The sequence below is a fragment of the Oncorhynchus gorbuscha genome, linkage group LG01 (genome assembly GCF_021184085.1).
Source record: "Oncorhynchus gorbuscha isolate QuinsamMale2020 ecotype Even-year linkage group LG01, OgorEven_v1.0, whole genome shotgun sequence".
Taxonomy (NCBI): domain Eukaryota; kingdom Metazoa; phylum Chordata; class Actinopteri; order Salmoniformes; family Salmonidae; genus Oncorhynchus; species Oncorhynchus gorbuscha.
Genome location: NC_060173.1, coordinates 109,560,917 through 109,580,767, shown reverse-complemented (window position 1 = coordinate 109,580,767; position 19,851 = coordinate 109,560,917). Strand labels below are relative to the sequence as shown.

Genomic DNA, 19,851 nt, shown 5'->3' with positions numbered 1-19,851 from the left:
TCAGAATAAATTAATACATTAAATTCATTGGCGGGAAGTGGTTTGTATTTCACAGTATTTTACTGTAATTACAAGGGCTTGGTGCAAGCAGATTGGCTGCTGGGTAAAGTGTTTACACATTACAGCATATTAATTAATATTTGGTGTATTATATCACTTGCACGTCTAGAGGCCTTAACAAAGGCTTCCAAACTGGCAGTGACAATAGGGCAAAACAGACCAAAAGGAAATGGCAAAATGTTGAACCATTTCAGGTTTAAGACTTGCCGCCACTCCAATCTGTCCCCTATACAATTTAAATTGAAATAACCACATTGACTGGACTTTGCTAAACACCCGCAGATCTCTACATTACTCCCTTTTTTGTTGACAAAGCCCTTCTTCATAAACATCCATCTTATCTAACTTTGCTGTTGAAATATTTGTTATTTTTTACCTTTGTTTAACTAGGCATGTCAGTTAAGAACAAATTCTTATTTACAATGACAGCCTAGGAACGGCGGGTTAACTGCCTTGTTCAGGGGCAGAACCACAGATTTTTAGCTTGTCAGCCAAGGGATTTGATCTTGCAAACGTTTAGTTACTGACCCAACGCTCTATCCGCTAGGCTACCTGCTGCCCCACTATGTCACGGCCTAGCCATAGAGAGGCTTTTTATTCTCTATTTTGGTTAGGCCAGGGTGTGGTTCTCAATCAGGGACAGCTGTCTGTCGTTGTCTCTGATTGAGAACCATACTTAGGCCGCCTGTTTTCCCCACTATGGGTTGTGGGTAGTTGTTTTCCATTTCAGTGTTTGCACCATACGGGACTGCTTTGGTTTTCATTTAGTCTCTTGTTCTTTTGTATATAGTGTTCAGTTAATTAAAGGCAATATGGACGTGTACCACGCTGCGCTTTAGTCTACCTCTTCTTCCTCAGATGAAGAGGATCGTTACACACTATATAGACATCTGAGTTGTCTAACCCGTTCACAGCTTTGAACTCTTGAGGTCCCTAGGGTCTCCACAAAGCTAAAGGTCAATCTGCTTTTTGGCACCGTATTGCTGGAACACAATTCAAAATACATTTAATCTTGATTTTCTTGTGCCGTTCCGGCAATTTTAAAGTATTGTTTTGAGGACTTATTTGTGGAGGAACGTAACCGTTTTTCAGGATGATTTGTGATGTTTTATTTATGCTTCCCATGACTGTGTTTTTGTATTTTAATGTGTGTGTATGCATGCAGTAGTGTCTGTATAATGTGTCTACATTGTATTATAGAGGGTGAATTTGGAAAAGAGACCTAGGTCTCATGTCTTTCCTGTTTAAAAAAAGAAAAAGAAAAAGATGAAATAAATATTAGGCACTTCTGCAAAATCACTTCTAAATTGGAAATCTAGTAACTATAAGACTCCCAAGACTGGTTGGTTCTAGAGGTTTCGCGTGTCTCCTCTGAGTTAGGGAAGACTGCCTTAAGTTACTGTTCCCCTCATTCCTGGAATGACCTACAGGTCACTCTAAAACTTGTTTCTTAAGTCTCATAAGGTAAATTTAGCACTCTGTTTACAAATGTGACCAATGGAAACTGCGCGTTTTGGTTTATTGTATTTGTTTTTACTGCCCTTTTGAATTTAACAATTTATATGAAATTCTAACTGTAATTTTGTAAGGATCATTGTTGTTCACATTAGATATGTTGTTTTCAGAGAACCTTTGGAAACTAAACCCTGGTCTCAATGCTTTCCGCTGGTTAAATAAAGGTTCATTAAAAAAAACGTGTTAACTTAAATGTACAATATGCTGCAGTAAATTGTTTTACTGTTGATAATACCAAAAATGTGTGTATGAATGACAGTTTTCCGTTACAGTGTGGTATAAGGCTATGCCTTACGTATCAGTCTTGGTAGTGCGCTAGACTGATCCTTCCAGCCGGATCTGAACTAATTCGAGTTTGTCTTTCTGGCCGTGAACCATTAATGGCTTCAATACTGTAGGTCTTCCTTGGAAATCAGAGGTAAACATGAAACCAAAACAACTAACAATAGGCTTTGAACCTAGCCTGATATTGGTATTCAGCATTCTGTTACACGCCTTGTCGTTACTCTAAAATATGAACAGTCTTGATAACCATTAGCTTGCAAACCTCCCAGATAAACTAACAGAGAAACAGACACGCTAGCAGAGAATGATTAAGAAAAAAAACTCTCCATTTAAGCTATGCATTTCCAGTATATGGGAAGCTTGTCGAAGCGTTAGGTGAGAAGTAGATCTAATGTATTTTGGTGATAGAAACCCCCCACTATTTTGTTTGTGTGTCTGTCCATTGAATTTCTAATTTAATTTCAAGATTTACTGAGGGAAACACATTGCCCAGTCCATCTCCATCATATATAGCACTGTTATGAGTTCAGTGCCTAAGATTCCACAGGGGGTGGAAATATTGTAAAGTATGGTGTGTTTTTTTAAAGATGAGTTTAATCCCCACAGCTACTCAGTCGTTGAGCGGAAGAAGACAGGTTAGCTCGGGCAGAAAGGTTCATTACTCAGCTGCTGAAGGCTGGTACACACCACCATGGGAGCAGATGAGTGCAGCATATCAAACCAGAGTCTGAGCAACAGAGGAAGCATCGTTTATGGTTGTTACAGACACACGTAGGGGGGTTGGCCGTGGCTAAAAATAACCCAGGGTACAGTCAGCGTTTGATGGACAGGGTGTGAAAAATATGTGTGCATATCTGCTATCCTGGAAGGTCTGTGGTTGTTATATTTTTATAAGTATGTTAAAGGCCATACAGTGAAGAGCAGTTTAGAAGGCAGGCATGAATGTACAATTCCAGCAACTCTACGTTGTTGCCACATTGACTACGAACCAGACTGAGGAGTATGGATTACATGGGACAATTAGGTTGGCCTTTGAGTTGATCAATACTTTGACACGTTTTAATTTACACGAGTGAGAGCCACTGATGTTTAGTGATCAGACGCAGGTAGCTGACTCTAAATGAAACAGCTGGCAATTAATCTAACTGCTCACAACCATAGAATTAGATGACAAGAAATTGTTGTTTACAATCCATTGATCAAATAATTTATAGCTATACTCTGATAATTTATGTTTATTAATTAAGCTACATGTGGAAATGAAATGTTAAACAAACATACTCGGCACGTGATGTTCATGGGAAGTAGGCATCATCAGGATCATTATTACTGATATGTCTACTCAGTGTTGAGCATGGTCTTAGTCTTTACTCACCATCTCGTCTGTTGAGCATGGTCTTAAGTCTTTACTCACCATCTCGTCTGTTGAGCATGGTCTTAGTCTTTACTCACCATCTCGTCTGTTGAGCATGGTCTTAGTCTTTACTCACCATCTCGTCTGTTGAGCATGGTCTTAGTCTTTACTCACCATCTCGTCTGTTGAGCATGGTCTTAGTCTTTACTCACCATCTCGTCTGTTGAGCATGGTCTTAGTCTTTACTCACCATCTCGTCTGTTGAGCTTGGTCTTAGTCTATACTCACCATCTTGTCTGTTGAGCTTGGTCTTACTCTTTACTCACCATCTCGTCTGTTGAGCATGGTCTTAGTCTTTACTCACCATCTCGTCTGTTGAGCTTGGCGAAGTGTGGAGCGTTACTGATGGAGGACTGCGAGGACCTCTCAAAGGAGGCCTGAAGAAGATTTGATACCAAAGGGCCATCACAGTTATCTAAAAAGACCAAATCCAGAACACTCAGGTCAGTAAGATCATAAAGTAGTCTGAAAACTGTAGCAAATATGCTTTCCACATACATTTTATAACATTGAAATGATCCTATTTCCTGTGATCTCCTTGAGCATGTATTGTACTGTCTTCATTGAATGATTGACGACATTCAAGTGAGGTTCACTGGCTCCAGTATCTGCCAAATGACAGTGTATTGTATGTGCAGACAAACGTGACAACCAACTCATTAAACTCTGATGGCATTAGACACAAAATATGGGAAAGACAAACGGTTCTGAGAAGGGTTATACCTAATGCTTCATTTCAAAGTCTTGCACAGGCTGATGAAATATGAGTTCTCCTAACTTTGTCTCTTCGTTTACCAAGCTTTACCATTCTTTGTGGACTGGGAGACTTAACTAATTACATGTCTCATAAATGAGTCAAATATTTTGGCATTTGTGATGGAGCACCACAGTGAAAGTTAATTTACCCATTGTTGTTATAGTCCTTGATACAATAATGATGGGAAATACAATTATTCTCATTATAAATGATCAGTCGTGTCATATATCATTGATTCATAGTGGATAATACATGGTTTCCAACATTCTGAAGCTAGCCCTCTTCATCTAGCAATGTGCACCATTTTGTTTACGTTTGTCTCTAGAGAATGTGGACAGTTTGACGATGAGGTATGCAGAAAGTACAGAGGCCTTCAAATGACCGACAACAAACCGCCTGGAACAGGGATCATCAACGGCTGCCCATTTGTTCAACAGCGGCCCATTTGTTCAACAGCTGCCCATTTGTTCAACAGCTGCCCATTTGTTTAACAGCGGCCCATTTGTTCAACAGCTGCCCATTTGTTCAACAGCGGCCCATTTGTTCAACAGCTGCCCATTTGTTCAACAGCTGCCCATTTGTTCAACGGCTGCCCATTTGTTCAACAGCTGCCCATTTGTTCAACAGCGGCCCATTTGTTCAACAGCTGCCCATTTGTTCAACAGTTGCCCATTTGTTCAACGGCTGCCCATTTGTTCAACAGCTGCCCATTTGTTCAACGGCTGCCCATTTGTTCAACAGTGGGCCCATTTGTTCAACAGCGGGTCCATTTGTTCAACGGTGGGCCCATTTGTTCAACAGCGGGCCCATTTGTTCTTGAGTGGATGGTCGGGGGACTGGAATGTAATGTAAGCTCAAACAGATATAATCTTTGACTAAAACATAATAATTTCAAACCTTGCTTACGATCACGTGTCTCTATATTATGCGTGGGAACACATTTCCAAAAATAAAATCACATGGAATTGATTTCCTAGTGTTGTTACAGTCTTTTATGTCCAGCAACTAAAATAAACAAAAAAAAATATATATATATTTTTTTAGTTATTTTGTTGCTCAGAAAACGTGGAAAGGGGGCAAATAAAACCACACAGGGTCCAAATTCGCACCACAGGGCACCAGTTGGGGAACCGCGGCCTAGAACTTGTTTGAAGTTATCTGTCCTGGTCCAAGTGGGTACAAGCCTCTTTAATCTCTCATTGTTGGGATGAAGTCATTTTCAGTTTAGAGGAAATCATCAAGAAATCGCCTCCTTGTTCACATAAAAGATCAAAAGCACTTTTTCTTATTGTGTCTGCTTGTCCTTCCTCTAACAATAACAATTGACATTTTTTAATCTGTTTAGAACAGTGTCAAGAAAACCCAAGAGACAATCCATTAGTGTTTCCTGTTTTCAATTGTGGCTTCAAAGAGCATCAGCACCATATTGGATTACGATGCTGCCTGGCTTTTATATCACATAACGAGCACATATCACTCCTCTCTTCTCACATTCTTATGTTCCCTCTATTTTTACAGTGCATTTGGAAAATATTCCCCTTTTCCACATTTTGTTACGTTACAGCCTTATTATAAAATTGCTTAAATAAAAATGGCAGTCATCAATCTACACACAATACAACCGTAATGAAGTAGCAAAAAAGGTTTTTACAATTTTTTGCAAATGGTTTAAAAATAAAAAACTGAAATACCTTATTTACATAAGTATTCAGACCCTTTACTATGAGATTCGAAATTGAGCTCAGGTGAATTCTGTTTCCATCGATCATCCTTGAGATGTTTCTACAACTTCATTAGTGTCCACCTGTTGTAAATTCAATTGTCTTGACATAATTTGTAAAGGCACCCATCGGGGAGAAGGGTATTGGTCACGGAGGTGACAATGAACCCGATGGTCACTCTGACAGAGCTCCAGAGTCCCTCTATGGAGATGGGAGAACCTTTTAATCAGGCCTTCATGGTAAGGTGCCCAGACGGAAGCTGAAATGCCAAGCGTCACATCTGGAGGAAACCTGGCACCATCCCTACGGTAAAGCATGGTGGTGACAGCATCATGATGTGGGGATGTTTTTCAGTGGCAGGGACTGAGCGGCTCGTGAGGATCGAAGGAAAGATGAATGGAGAAATGTACAGAGAGCCTTGATGAAAACCTGCTGCAGAGCACTCAGGACCTCAGACTGGGGTGAAGGTTCACCTTCCAACAGGACAACGACCGAAAGCACACAGCCAAGACAACGCAGGAGTGGCTTCAGGACAAGCCTCAAGGCTCCCCATCCAATGACAGAGCTTGAGAGGATCTGCAAAGAATGGGAGAAATTCCCCAAATACAGGTGTGCCAAGCTTGTAGTGTCATACACAAGAAGACTCAAGGCCTTTATCGCTGCCAAAGTTGCTTCAACAAAATACTGATTAAAGGGTATGAATACTTATGTAATTGTGATATTTCATATTTTTTATGTTTCATAAAAATGTATTTCATATTTGAAATGTTTAATACATTTGCAATAATTTCTAAAAACCTGTTTTTGCTTTGTCATTATGGGATATTGTATGTAGATTGATGAGTGGAAAAACATAATTCAATCCATTTTAGAACAAGGCTGTAATGTAACAAAATGATGAAATAGTCAAGGGATCTGAATACTTTCCGAATCCACAGTATGTCTATCTCTTAGACCACATCTGTCCAATTCATTCCACAGAGGACCGAGTGTCTCTGGATCTTCCCTCCTCCCTTGTACTTGATTGTTGAATTAAGGTCACTAATTAGTAAAATGACTCCCCTCACCTGGTTGTCATGGTCTTAATTTAAAGGAAAAAAGGAAAAACCCAAACACACTAGGCCCTCCATGGAATAAGTTTGACACCTCTTAAGACTTTCTCTCTTTCCCGGAGGCCAATTAGTACATTACATTATTGATTCAGTAGTACCTCATTGACCTGCTGAGACCTGCTGTTTTCCACTGCACCTTATTGCCACTCACCATAGCGATGCTGAGAACAGTTTGTTTACAGACTGGAGAGAATGCCAGCATGAGACTCAGCTCCACAGAGAAGGATGTGGTATATATCTCCTTTTCATAGTCCTGTATTCTCTCTGGCTCCCTCTTCTATTTCCTTGCATTTCTCTCTTACTCCTCTCCTCTCTGAACACTTGCCCGCCCCCAGCTCAACTCTCTCTCTCTCTCTCTCTCTCTTTCTCATTAGAGCATATTTCCTCTCATCTTCTCTCCTCTGTGATTGCTGGGGACAGCTTTTTCCCTCGTCAGCTGGATGAGGCTTTGCCCTCAGATTGCAGTTTGGGACCTGTCACTGACCCCCTCCCCCTACCTCCTCCCCTCAGAGGAATGCAGAGGAAGACTGTGTCTACTCTATACACTCTCCAGGGGCCTGCGGTTTTAGTTGCCAAGCGGTAGCTAAGCTGATTATTCAGCTAATTAACCTTTTCACGAGTCTGCTCAAAAAGACACACATCAAAAAAGATGGCTCCAGGTTTTATGAATTGATTTCCAACAACATCATGAGAGAGAAAGAGATGCGAGAGTGACAGCAGGAAGAAGAGAGGGCGGTCCTTGAGAGTGTCAGATGCAGGGTGGAGAGGGGTCCTGCAGAGTGAAGGATGCAGGGTGGAGAGGGGTCCTGGAGCATGCAGGGGGCAGGATGGAGAGGGGTCTGGCAGCATGCAGGGTGGAGAGGGGTCCGACAGGGTGCAGGATGCAGGGTGGAGAGGGGTACGGGACATACAGGATGCAGGGTGGAGAAGGGTCCGGCATGGTGTGGAGGCCCCTCTGGTTAACTCTCAGTGTGATTAGTTTCCGCTAAGATACGTCAGAGACAGACAGAGTAGCCTTTTACATTCTGTTAAAAAACAAGAGGAAGAATGGTTGGAAGATGTGATTCTGTGGTTCTAAGCTGTGAGGCTGTAGTGGCCAGGGAATGATATGATACCCAATTAGGGCTCTAAGTACCTAAAGGAAAGGACAGCAGCGAGGCTCCAATCTGCTCAGAAACATACAGGGTATACTGTAGAATCACTGGGATATCCCCAAGCCTTAACCGCTATGGATTGGAGAACAAAACATTTAGAAATTCACACATCACAGATTTTGTGGTGTTATTTGCAGCACAATTTTTAAAATCAAATTGTAACAATCTAAGCAAGAAGCAAAAATGAGGTAGGTGTCCTTTGCCTTCTCTGCATTGGTCACCTTCTGGTTCTCTTTGTTAAAAGACCTCAAGCAGTTTGCCTACCATGTCCTTTAGCTGCCCACACACTGTCCTTTGTGGCAGTCACATCTGCAATGAGCCTCAAGGTTGTTGTCAACCGTATTGGACTACACAGTCTTTGAAAGCAAGGAGAGCCTTGAGTGCAATCCAATTGACTCCTCTTATTGATCTGCTTAATTCTTATGGCTAGGGGTTCCGCTAGTGGCACCCCTCGACAATATTCCGACAACATTCCGCTCAAAAGGCAGCGTGGGAAATTCAAAAATATTTTTTTGAATATGTAACTTTCACACATTAACAAGTGCAATACACCAAATGAAAGATAAACTTCTTGTTATCTACCCATCGTGTCCAATTTTAAAAAGGCTTTACAGTGAAAGCACAACATATGATTATGTTAAGTCAGAGCCAAGTCACAAAAACACACACAGCCATTTTTCCAGCCAAAGATAGGAGTCACAAAAAGCAGAAATATCGATAAAATTAATCACTAACCTTTGATGATCTTCATCAGATGACACTCATAGGACATCATGTTACACAATACATGTATGTTTTGTTCAATAAAGTGCATATTTATATCCAAAATTCTCAGATTACATTGGCGCTTTACGTTCAGTAAGGTTTTTGCTTCCAAAACATCCAGTGATTTTGCAGAGAGCCACATCAATTCACAGAAATACTCATAATAAACAATGATAAAAGATACAAGTGTTATTCACAGAATTAAAATAGACTTCTCCTTAATGCAACTGCTGTGTCAGATTTTTTTTAAAAACTTTACGGAAAAAGCACACCATGCAATAATTTGAGTACGGCGCTCAGACGACAAAATCAGCCAAATAAATATCCGCCATGTTGGAGTCAACATTAGTCAGAAATAGCATTCTAAATATTCACTTAACTTTGATGATTTTCATCAGAATGCACTCCCAGGATTCCCAGTTCCACAATAAAAGTTCATAATTTATGTCCAAATTCCTCCTTGTTGTTAGCGCATTCAGTCCAGTAATCCATCTTCATGAGGCGCGAGCACAACGTCCAGACACAGTCCAAAAGTTCCGTTACAGACCGTAGAAACATTTCAAACGATGTATAGAATCAATCTTTAGGATGTATTTAACATAAATCTTCAATAATGTTACAACCGGAGAATTCCTTTGTCTGTAGAAAAGCCATGGAACGAGAGCTACCACAGAGTTTGTGGCACTCTGCCAGACCACTCACTCAAAGAGCACTTATGAGCCCCTCCTTTACAGTAGAAGCCTCAAACAAGTTTCTAAAGACGGTTGACATCTAGTGGAAGCCTTAGGAAGTGAAAAATGACCCCATAGACACTGTGTATTCGATAGGCCAAGCTTTGAAAAACTACAAACCTCAGATTTCCCACTTCCTGGTTGGATTTGTCTCAGGTTTTCGCCTGCCATATGAGTTATATTATACTCACAGACATCATTCAAACAGTTTTAGAAACATCAGAGGGTTTTCTATCCAATACACTAATAATATGCATATATTAGCATCTGGGAATGAGTAGGAGGCAGTTTACTCTGGGCACACTTTTCATCCAAAAATGAAAATGCTGCCCCCTATCCCAAACAGGTTTTAATATTACACAGTAAATTGTCATATCTTGATTATATAAGCACTTTCTCTCTCCCTCTCTCCCCTTATCTCCCCCCCCCCTCTCTCTCTCTCTCTCTCTCTCTTTCTCTAGCTTTCCTTCACACTCTCTCTCTTTCTCTAGATTTCCTTCACACTCTTTTTTACTCTCTCTCTTTCTCTTGCTTTCCTTCACTCTCTCTCTTACTCTCTCTTTCTCTAGCTTTATTTCTCCCTCTATCTCTCTCATGTTTAATGTGATAATACAAGTGATCAATTGTTTCCACTTCTGAGGTATGAGGCTTAGTCATGCATAGTAATCAAATCAGGGCCACCTGCTATGTCTGTGGCATATGCCAAACTGCCATTTATCTGAAATGTAATTCATGCATTACCTCCCCCTTACATTGTCAAAAACATTATTGTATCTTACATGTCAATTAATCAGATTTCCATTCCATTTAAATTCACATCACATACAACTCCTTAAACGCTGTTGTGTACCAGCTACCTGGCGATAGTTGCTAGTCCATTGTCCAATTTTTGTTGAGGATCTATGAGAAAACATGACATGACTGGTTTCAGTTGAGGATAGGTCTAAAGAAGATCTACAACCCTCTTCTCTCAACCGTGACCTTCAGTGCAGACATTTCTATCAGATGCAATATCGTAAGGTACTTCATGGGAGCATAAACACCTATACAACATAAAACTGTGGTTCTACAGCCATAATAACAGAGGTCAATGTCATCTCCATGGCAACAGCCTTTAGCCACACAGGGTATAAATGGCCCAAATATATCTTGTGCACCTCTCCTCTGCACTTTGACAGGTAATGTGTAGAATATTAGATGATTGAATTGGCATGTAAATATTGTAGTAATGAAAAACAAAAAACATTCCACAACTTGGAATACAATCGTGAGTTATGAAAGCCCCATCCATGTCAGTACGAGACAGCGAGAGAACTGCCTGTGGACTCAATAACACTGAGGGCAAGCTGCGCAGCATGGCTTTACAGGCTCTGACACGCGGTGGATCATCGGCTATCTTTAAAACGAGGGCCTATTCTGGCACTGTCAGCCAGGCACTTCTCTCTCAAGGTCTCAGCCCATTCTGAGCAGAGAGGAAACACAGGTTTCCACTGCATATTTTGAATTTAAAAACTCAACTGAACCAGAATATTCAGTATTCTGTAGAATAACTAAACTGACTCTGAATATACTGTATTCTGTAGAAAAACTCAACTGAATCAGAATATACTGTATTCTGTAGAATAACTAAACTGACTCTGAATATACTGTATTCTGTAGAATAACTCAACTGAATCCGAATATACTGTATTCTGTGGAAAAACTAAACTGACTCTGAATATACTGTATTCTGTGGAAAAACTAAACTGACTCTGAATATACTGTATTCTGTGGAAAAACTAAACTGACTCTGAATATACTGTATTCTGTGGAAAACTGGTTCTTCTGTGTTGTGTAATGAAAAAACATGTTTTACTTTCAGTTCTCTGTCTTAGCATATTACTTTGCCGCACAGATGAAAAGCTGATATAGCTTATGACATTAACTACTGTAATGTTTGACGTTTCCTGGCCTTTCTGGGGAATTTGCATGTAATTGCAAACACATTTCCACTAAGCTCTCAGCAGCTCATGGTGGCAGCTGCCTCTGAGTCTACCAATCTCACAGGAGTCAATGGTCTTGAGAAATAAAAACAAAAAGATAATATAATATCAATATTTACTCAAGGAAATTCTTGGTCAACCCAGGCCACTGTTGCTGCATGTCATGAAACCAAATTCCATTTTAATACAGTCAAATGTTCCCTTTTCCATTTTAACATATAGTACCAGTCAAAAGATTGGACACATCTACTCATTCAAGAGTTTTTCTTTATTTTTACTATTTTCTAAATTGTAGAATAATGTGGAAGACATCAAAACTATGAAACAACACATATGGAAACATTTCTTAAGCAAAACAGCTTCTTCAAAGTAGCCAGCCTTTGCCTTGATGACAGCTTTGAACACTCTTGGCATTCTCTCAACCAGCTTCATGAGGTAGTCACCTGAAATGCATTTCAATTAACAGATGTGCCTTGTTAAAAGTTCATTTGTGGAATTTCTTTCCTTCTTAATGCGTTTGAGCCAATCAGTTGGGTTGTGACAAGGTAGGGATGGCATACAGAAGATAGCACTATTTGGTAAAAGACCAAGTCCATATTATGGTAAAAACAGCTGAAATAAGCAAAGAGAAATGACACTCCATCATTCATTTAAGACATGAAGGTCAGTCAATCCAGAACATTTCAAGAACTTCTAAAGGTTTTTAAGTTCATGATAAAACTGTCTGTCATGAGGACCGCCACAGGAAAGGAAGACCCAGAGTTAACTCTGCTGCAGAGGATAAGTTTATTAGAGTTACCAGCCTCAGAAAGTGCAAACCAAAGGAATGGAGTTCAAGTAACATCTCAACATCAACTCTTCCGAGGAGACTGTGTGAATCAGTCCTTCATGATCAAATTGCTGCAAAGAAACCACTACTAAAGGACACCAATAAGGAAAGACTTGATTGGGTCAAGAAACACAAGCAATGAACATTAGACTGATGGAAATCTGTCCTTTGGTCTGATAAGTCCAACATTTAGATTTTTTGTTCCAACTGCCGTGTCTTTGTGAGACGCAGAGTAGGTGAAAGGAGGATCTTCACATGTGTGGTTCCCACCGTGAAGCATGGAGGTTGGAGGTGTGATGGTGTGGGGGTGCTTTGCTGGTGACACTGTTTGTGATTAATTTAGAATTCAAGACACCCTTAACCAGCATGGCTACCGCAGTATACTACAGCAATACGCCACCCATCTGGTTTTCCCTTAGTGGGAATATCATTTATTTTTCAACAGGACAATGACCAAACACATCTCCAGGCTGTGTAAGGGATATTTGACCAAGAAGGAGAGTGATGGAGTGCTGCATCAGATGACCTGGCAGATGACCAATCCCCCATTCTCAACCAAATTGAGATGTTTGGGATGAGTTGGACCACCAGTGTGAAGGAAAAGCAGCCAACAAGCAGCCAATCAGCATATGTGGGAACTCCTTCAAGACTGTTGGAAAAGCCTTGCAGGTGAAGCTGGTTGAGAGAATGCCAAGAGCGTGAAAAGCTGTCATCAAAGCAAAGGGTGGCAACTTTGAAGAATCTCAAATTTAAAATAAACTTTCATTTGTTTAACACTTTTTTGGTTACTACATGATTTCATATGTGTTATTTCATAGTTTTGATGTATTCACTATTATTATACAATGTAATAAATGGCAAAAATAACACAAAAAGCCTGGAATGAGTAGGTGTGTCCAAACATTTGACTGGTACTGAAGTCACATGTTTTCTTTCACTCAGTAGTTTCTCTTGAAAAGTTCCACAAAATGTCCCAGAGAGTTAAATTTGAAACAATTACTTTTCTGATTAAAAACATCTCTTGGACCCTGGGGTGTTATTTTATTTAATTGCCAGAAAACATTGTTATATCTTCCTATCTGCATAGATTTCTTCCTATCTGCATAGATTTAAGGCAAACTAATGCTGTTGATGCCACACAAACTAAGGTGAAAGAAGAGAAGATACAAAGACATTATAAATAACAAACCAATCATCTTTTGCTGAACTTCCATTGTTATTCAGAAGTAGCTGTATATCTCCTCCGTGTATTTACAAGAACATACAGTGGGGCAAACAATTATTTAGTCAGCCACCAATTGTGCAAGTTCTCCCACTTAAAACGATGAGAGAGGCCTGTAACTTTCATCATAGGTACACCTCAACTATGACAGACAAAATGAGAAAAAAAATCCAGAAAATCACATTGTAGAATTTTTTATGAATTAATTAGCAAATTATGGTGGAAAATAAGTATTTGGTCAATAACAAAAGTTTATCTCAATACTTTGTTATATACCCTTTGTTTTGTAATGACAGAGGTCAAACGTGTTCTGTAAGTCTTCACAAGGTTTTCACACACTGTTGCTGATATTTTGTCCCATTCCTCCATGCAGATCTCCTCTAGAGCAGTGATGTTTTGGGGCTGTTGCTGGGCAACACGGACTTTCAACTCCCTCCAAAGATTTTCTATGGGTTTGAGATCTGGAGACTGGCTAGGCCACTCCAGGACCTTGAAATGCTTCTTACGAAGCCACTCCTTCGTTGCCCGGGCGGTGTGTTTGGGATCATTGTCATGCTGAAAGACCCAGCCACGTTTCATCTTCAATGCCCTTGCTGATGGAAGGAGGTTTTCACTCAAAATCTCACGATACATGGCCCCATTCATTCTTTCCTTTACACGGATCAGTCGTCCAGGTCCCATTGCAGAAAAACAGCCCCAAAGCATGATGTTTTCACCCCCATGCTGCACAGTAGGTATGGTGTTCTTTGGATGCAACTCAGCATTCTTTGTCCTCCAAACACGACGAGTTGAGTTTTTACCAAAAAGTTATATTTTGGTTTCATCTGACCATATGACATTCTCCAAATCTTCTTCTGGATCTTCTAAATGCTCTCTAGCAAACTTCAGACGGGCCTGGACATGTACTGGCTTAAGCAGGGGGACACGTCTGGCACTGCATGATTTGAATCCCTGGTCGGCATAGTGTGTTACTGATGGTAGGCTTTGTTACTTTGGTCCCAGCTCTCTGCATGTCATTCACTAGGTCCCCCCGTGTGGTTCTGGGATTTTTGCTCACCATTCTTGTGATCATTTTGAAACCACGGGGTGAGATCTTGCGTGGAGCCCCAAGATCGAGGGAGATTATCAGTGGTCTTGTATGTCTTCCATTACCTAATAATTGCTCCGACAGTTGATTTCTTCAAACCAAGCTGCTTACCTATTGCAGATTCAGTCTTTCCAGCCAGGTGCAGGTCTACAATTTTGTTTCTGGTGTCCTTTGACAGCTCTTTGGTCTTGGCCATAGTGGAGTTTGGAGTGTGACTGTTTGAGGTTGTGGACAGGTGTCTTTTATACTGATAACAAGTTCAAACAGGTGCCATTAATACAGGCAACGAGTGGAGGACAGAGGAGCCTCTTAAAGAAGAAGTTACAGGTCTGTGAGAGCCAGAAATATTGCTTGTTTGTAGGTGACCAAATACTTATTTTCCACCATAATTTGCAAATAAATTCATAAAAAATCCTATAATGTGATTTTCTGGATTTTCTTTCTAATTTTGTCTGTCATAGTTGAAGTGTACCTATGATGAAGATTACAGGCCTCTCTCATCTTTTTAAGTGGGAGAACATGCACAATTGGTGGCTGACTAAATACTTTTTTGCCCCATTGTAAATATTTGTCTAGAATACACATTTTCCAGTACTCAGTAGGTTACTATAACCAAATACGAGGCAACCAAGTAAAGTTACAGTAGTTTGTGGATTCATCCATAACTACATCTAACCTTTTAAATCAATGAGTGGGTAAAGTAAATCCAACTATTTTCTACACCCATTAAATCCTGAGATTGATTTTCTCCACTGGTTCTACAAATCCCCCACCGGTTTTGATTAGCCTATTACCTGCGTTGTGAGGCATGAAAATCCTCTAGGGATTAATACCTGAAACAGGACCTGATGAGTCGTCCTTATGAAACTCCAATTCCCATGGCGATTAGATAACGAGATCATTGCCCAAAGAAAAAACAAATGATGACATTAATTGTATCATTCATTCAGATTGTGGCTTGCACGTTTACTGAATCACATATCCAAATTGAGTTCAGTTATAGGCAAAACCTACACGAACACTTGTCATGTTCCCTTAATCCATCAGTGTGAGATTAGAGCACTTCCACCAGGCAGAAGGAGATTAAGAGGCCAGTGATCTGAGCATGTCGGCCTCATCTTCCACTTATACAGCCCTGCCCGCCAGGCCCCAATAAGAGCAGTGAGCAGGGTAGAGCTCCTTCACTGCACCACAACTCATCTTTGTATTTCCACAGAGCAGTGATTGCTCCTGGATCATCACCGTGTGACTGCTGAAGAGGATCCCAGGCCATAATAAGAACTGGCAACATATTTATTACAATAATCACTAGTCTGTCCGTCAGTTACTCATTCATGGATTTCTCTTTCTCTCTCTATATCATTTTTTCTTTGTGGATGCTGTCTCTATGTTGGAGCTCTCCTCCTGGAAATATCTGCAGTGTCTAATGACAATTTATTTGGTAGACAACGACATCATGTAAAAAAACAGACAGCAACAATAAGCCTGTTTGCGCTACTTTGGCTGACTGATCTTATCTGACCTGATTTGACGACCATAAAACCGCTCGCCAGAACATGTCTCTGACACTAAGTGATTCAATACACTTTTTAAGACCCAGATACGGTCGGGCAGTGAGATACACTACATGGCCAAAATCATGTGGACACCTGCTCGTTCGAACAGATTATTTCAAAAATCATTAATATGGAGTTGGAACCCCATTTGCTGTAACAGCCTCCACTCTTCTGGGAAGGATTTCCACTAGATGTTGGAACATTGATGTGGTGACTTACTTCCATTGAGTCATAAGAGCATTAGTGAGGTTGGATACTGATTTTGGGCAATTAGGCCTGGCTCGCAGTCGGCATTCCAATTAATCCAAAATGTGTTTGATGGGTTTGAGGTCAGGGCAATGTGCTGAAACAGGAAAGGGCATTCCCCAAACCGTTGCCACAAAGTTGGAAGCACAGAAACATGTAGAATGTCATTGTATGCTGTAGCGTTAAGATTTCCCTTCATTGGAAATAAGGAGCCTAGCCCGAACCATGAAAAACAGCCCCAGACAATTAATGCTACTCCACCAAACTTAACAGTTGGCACTATGCATTGAGGCAGGTAGCGTTCTGCTGGCATCCACCAGACCCAGATTCACCTGGGTGGCTATGGGGAGGGAGGCTGAGTGATTAATCACTTCAGAGAACACGTTTCCACCATTCCAGAGTCCAATGCGGCAAGCTTTACACCACTCTAGCAGATGCTTGGCATTGCGCATGGTGCTCTTAGGCTTGTGTGCGGCTGCTCTGCCATGGAATCCCATTTTATGACTTTACCAATGACAAGTAATTGTGCTGACATTGCTTCCAGAGGTTGTTTGGAACTCGGTAGTGAGTATTGCAACCGAGGACAGGCGATTTTTACGAACTACACACTTTAGCACTCAGAGGTCCCATTCTGTGAGCTTGTGTGGTCAACCACTTTTCTGCTGAGCCGTTGTTGCTCCTTGACGTTTCCACTTCACAATAACAGCACTTACAGTTGACCGGGGCAGCTCTAGCAGGGTATAAATTTGATGAACTGACTTGATGAAATGGTGGCATCCTACGACGGTGCCACACTGAAAGCCACTGAGGTCTTCGTAAGGCCATTCTACTGCCATTGTTTGTCTATGGAGATTGCATGGCTGTGTGCTCGATTTTATACACCTGTCAGCAATGGGTGTGGATGAAAGAGCCGAATCCACTAATTTGAAGTGGTGTCCTGCCAATGTACATTACGAAAATCACTACAGCAAATTCCAATGTGCTCTGAAGAGATTTTGATGTTGGCGTTCGCTTCTTTATTCTGTGGTATGCTGCAGGCTGCTGTGCATGTTGGCGGTTGGCTTTCTGTCCTTGCTCTCTGCCCCTTCTTGTCCCTCTGCTACTCTCTAAGCAGACATGTAAAACCCTGCAGAGCATGCATCTTTACATCAATATTATGTATGGTAAGAGGATCAAGGTTTAAAGATTTAGGGTTCTTGCGTCATCAGGAATGATTAATATTTAACTTTAAATAGATTGGTACTTGCTATTGTTCTATGATTATCAAGCACTAGCAAACCAGCAGACGTGGGACAGCACATAGGCCTACAGTTGACCTGAATGGATTACCTCGCTAACAACTTTAGCAGGACTTTAGTATTCCTATTACACAAGTGGAATAGGGAACAGGTTTTATTCCACTTTTGTAATAACAAAAAGCATTATTCATAAAACGTTGTTACAATAGTCGGTGGTCACATAATGACATTTCCCTGCCGTCAGCAGATTAAGTCTGCTCGCTACTGTTGGAAAGAGGCTGGCTGATGGAGGAAGGCTGGTTGATGGAGTGAGACTGGCTGATGGAGGAAGGCTGGATGATGGAGTGAGACTGGCTGATGGAGGAAGGCTGGATGATGGAGTGAGACGGGCTGATGGAGGAAGGCTGGATGATGGAGTGAGACTGGCTGATGGAGGAAGGCTGGATGATGGAGTGAGACTGGCTGATGGAGGAAGGCTGGATGATGGAGTGAGACTGGCTGATGGAGGAAGGCTGGATGATGGAGGGATGGAGGTTGGCTGATGGAGGGAGAGAGGTTGGCTGGCTGATCGAGGGAGGCTGGCTGACCGAGGGAGGGAGGCTGGCTGATGGAGGAAGGATGGCTATGGGGAGGGAGCCTGGCTGATGGTACGAGGCTGGCTGATGGAGGGAAGCCGGTTGATGGAGGGAGGCTGGTTGGTAAAGGCTGGCTGATGGATGGAGGCTGGATGATGGAGAAAGGCTGGTTGATGGAGAAAGGCTGGTTGATGGAGAAAGGCTGGCTGATGGAGGAAGGCTGGCTGATGGAGGTAGGCTGGCTGATGGAGGGAGGGAGGCTGTTGCAGGGAGAATGATGGAGAGAGGCTGAAGCATTGTACTGTAATAGAAGGTTTTAGGCAGCATATCTTGGCTGGGCAGCACTGGGCTGTGCTATTCTCCTCTGCATGTTTGACCTGGAAAATGAGGCTTGGTATTAATCTAAATCCAAAATTACAATCCCTTCTCTGAATAAAGGCTAATGAGGGGTTTTGCTCTACTCTATTCTGACTGTTGGATTTTAGCCAAAAGGGGAGTTGTTGAGTTGACATAATCCAAAAAGCAAACAGATTAAATGGGTTGATAGCTAAACAGGAATTTGATGGATTATTTATGACCATCTTCAGATAAAGTATAAGTAGCCTACTCCACCTGAGATGTGATTTTACAGTAGTTTCCGCCAAATCAAGTTTTGATGCAGTCAAACAAATCCCTGACAACATAATCCCAAATACAGTTTGATAGCCTGAAAAGAGCTGTCTGAAGTATAATAGACATATTCCTGAGGGCAAACCATGGTTATATGAACTCACCAGTAATGAACCAAACACAGACAGATGGGTATAGAGACTTCAGGTCGTTTGCGAGCTGAATACTAAATAGATATACCGATCTTAATTTCAGCCAGTTTTGTACAGCAGGACAGTAATCTTGCAGCAACAGGAAATGTGAATTATTATGTAGATTATAATTAAATGACGTTATTGTAGGGGTTGATACATTTTCCCTAAGGGAAAACCAAGTCTGATATTTCAAAGTGGAAATTACAAACTTCAGAAGCTTTTTTAAACCTCAAATACACTACAAATTAAACATTTCCTGCCACAAGGTCAATGGTCAATGTAGATCCTACATCCATACTAAATGAGTCATTGAGATACACTAGCATATATACATTATCTTCTGGGGTTGAGGCATCCTTCTTCTTCTTCTGGGGCAATAGGGCATCCTCAATCCCCTCCCCACAATCATTTATAATAACCTCATGTTACATAAGATCGGTAACATACATAGAAACCAGTCATGTTTGTTTCATGATAGCTCACCAAATCATGTTCTATTGGCTGCACAGGGATATTTCAGATAGTATACAATGGTAAACACAGGTAAAGACTACAATGACTCACGATGATATGCCAACTACACAGTTTTTAAAATGATATTACTGGCCTACATTCAGCAAGGTGAATATTACCAAGTAGTTTACGTGTCTGAAATAAATGTTGTTTAATAAATGTTAGGTCCAATTTTTTTAACCAATGTTAGCCCATTACTGTCTTTGGCCCCAGCTCCCTTATCTGTGAAACATGTTCTGGTGACTCCTGATTTTCATGTCGTCTGTCTGACACTGCCTTAACCTCT

At 41.1% G+C, this 19,851-nt stretch overlaps 1 protein-coding gene across 2 annotated transcripts in view; it reads right to left on the bottom strand.

Annotated features, from left to right (window-relative positions):
* Positions 1-19,851, bottom strand: part of LOC124039427 (contactin-associated protein-like 5) — a 132,778-nt gene that overhangs the window by 79,771 nt on the left and 33,156 nt on the right. For both annotated transcript variants that reach the window (XM_046359429.1, XM_046366951.1), the window contains exon 2: positions 3,579-3,689. In XM_046359429.1, coding sequence (XP_046215385.1) covers positions 3,579-3,689 — 111 coding nt within the window. The remainder of the gene's footprint in view (positions 1-3,578; positions 3,690-19,851) is intronic.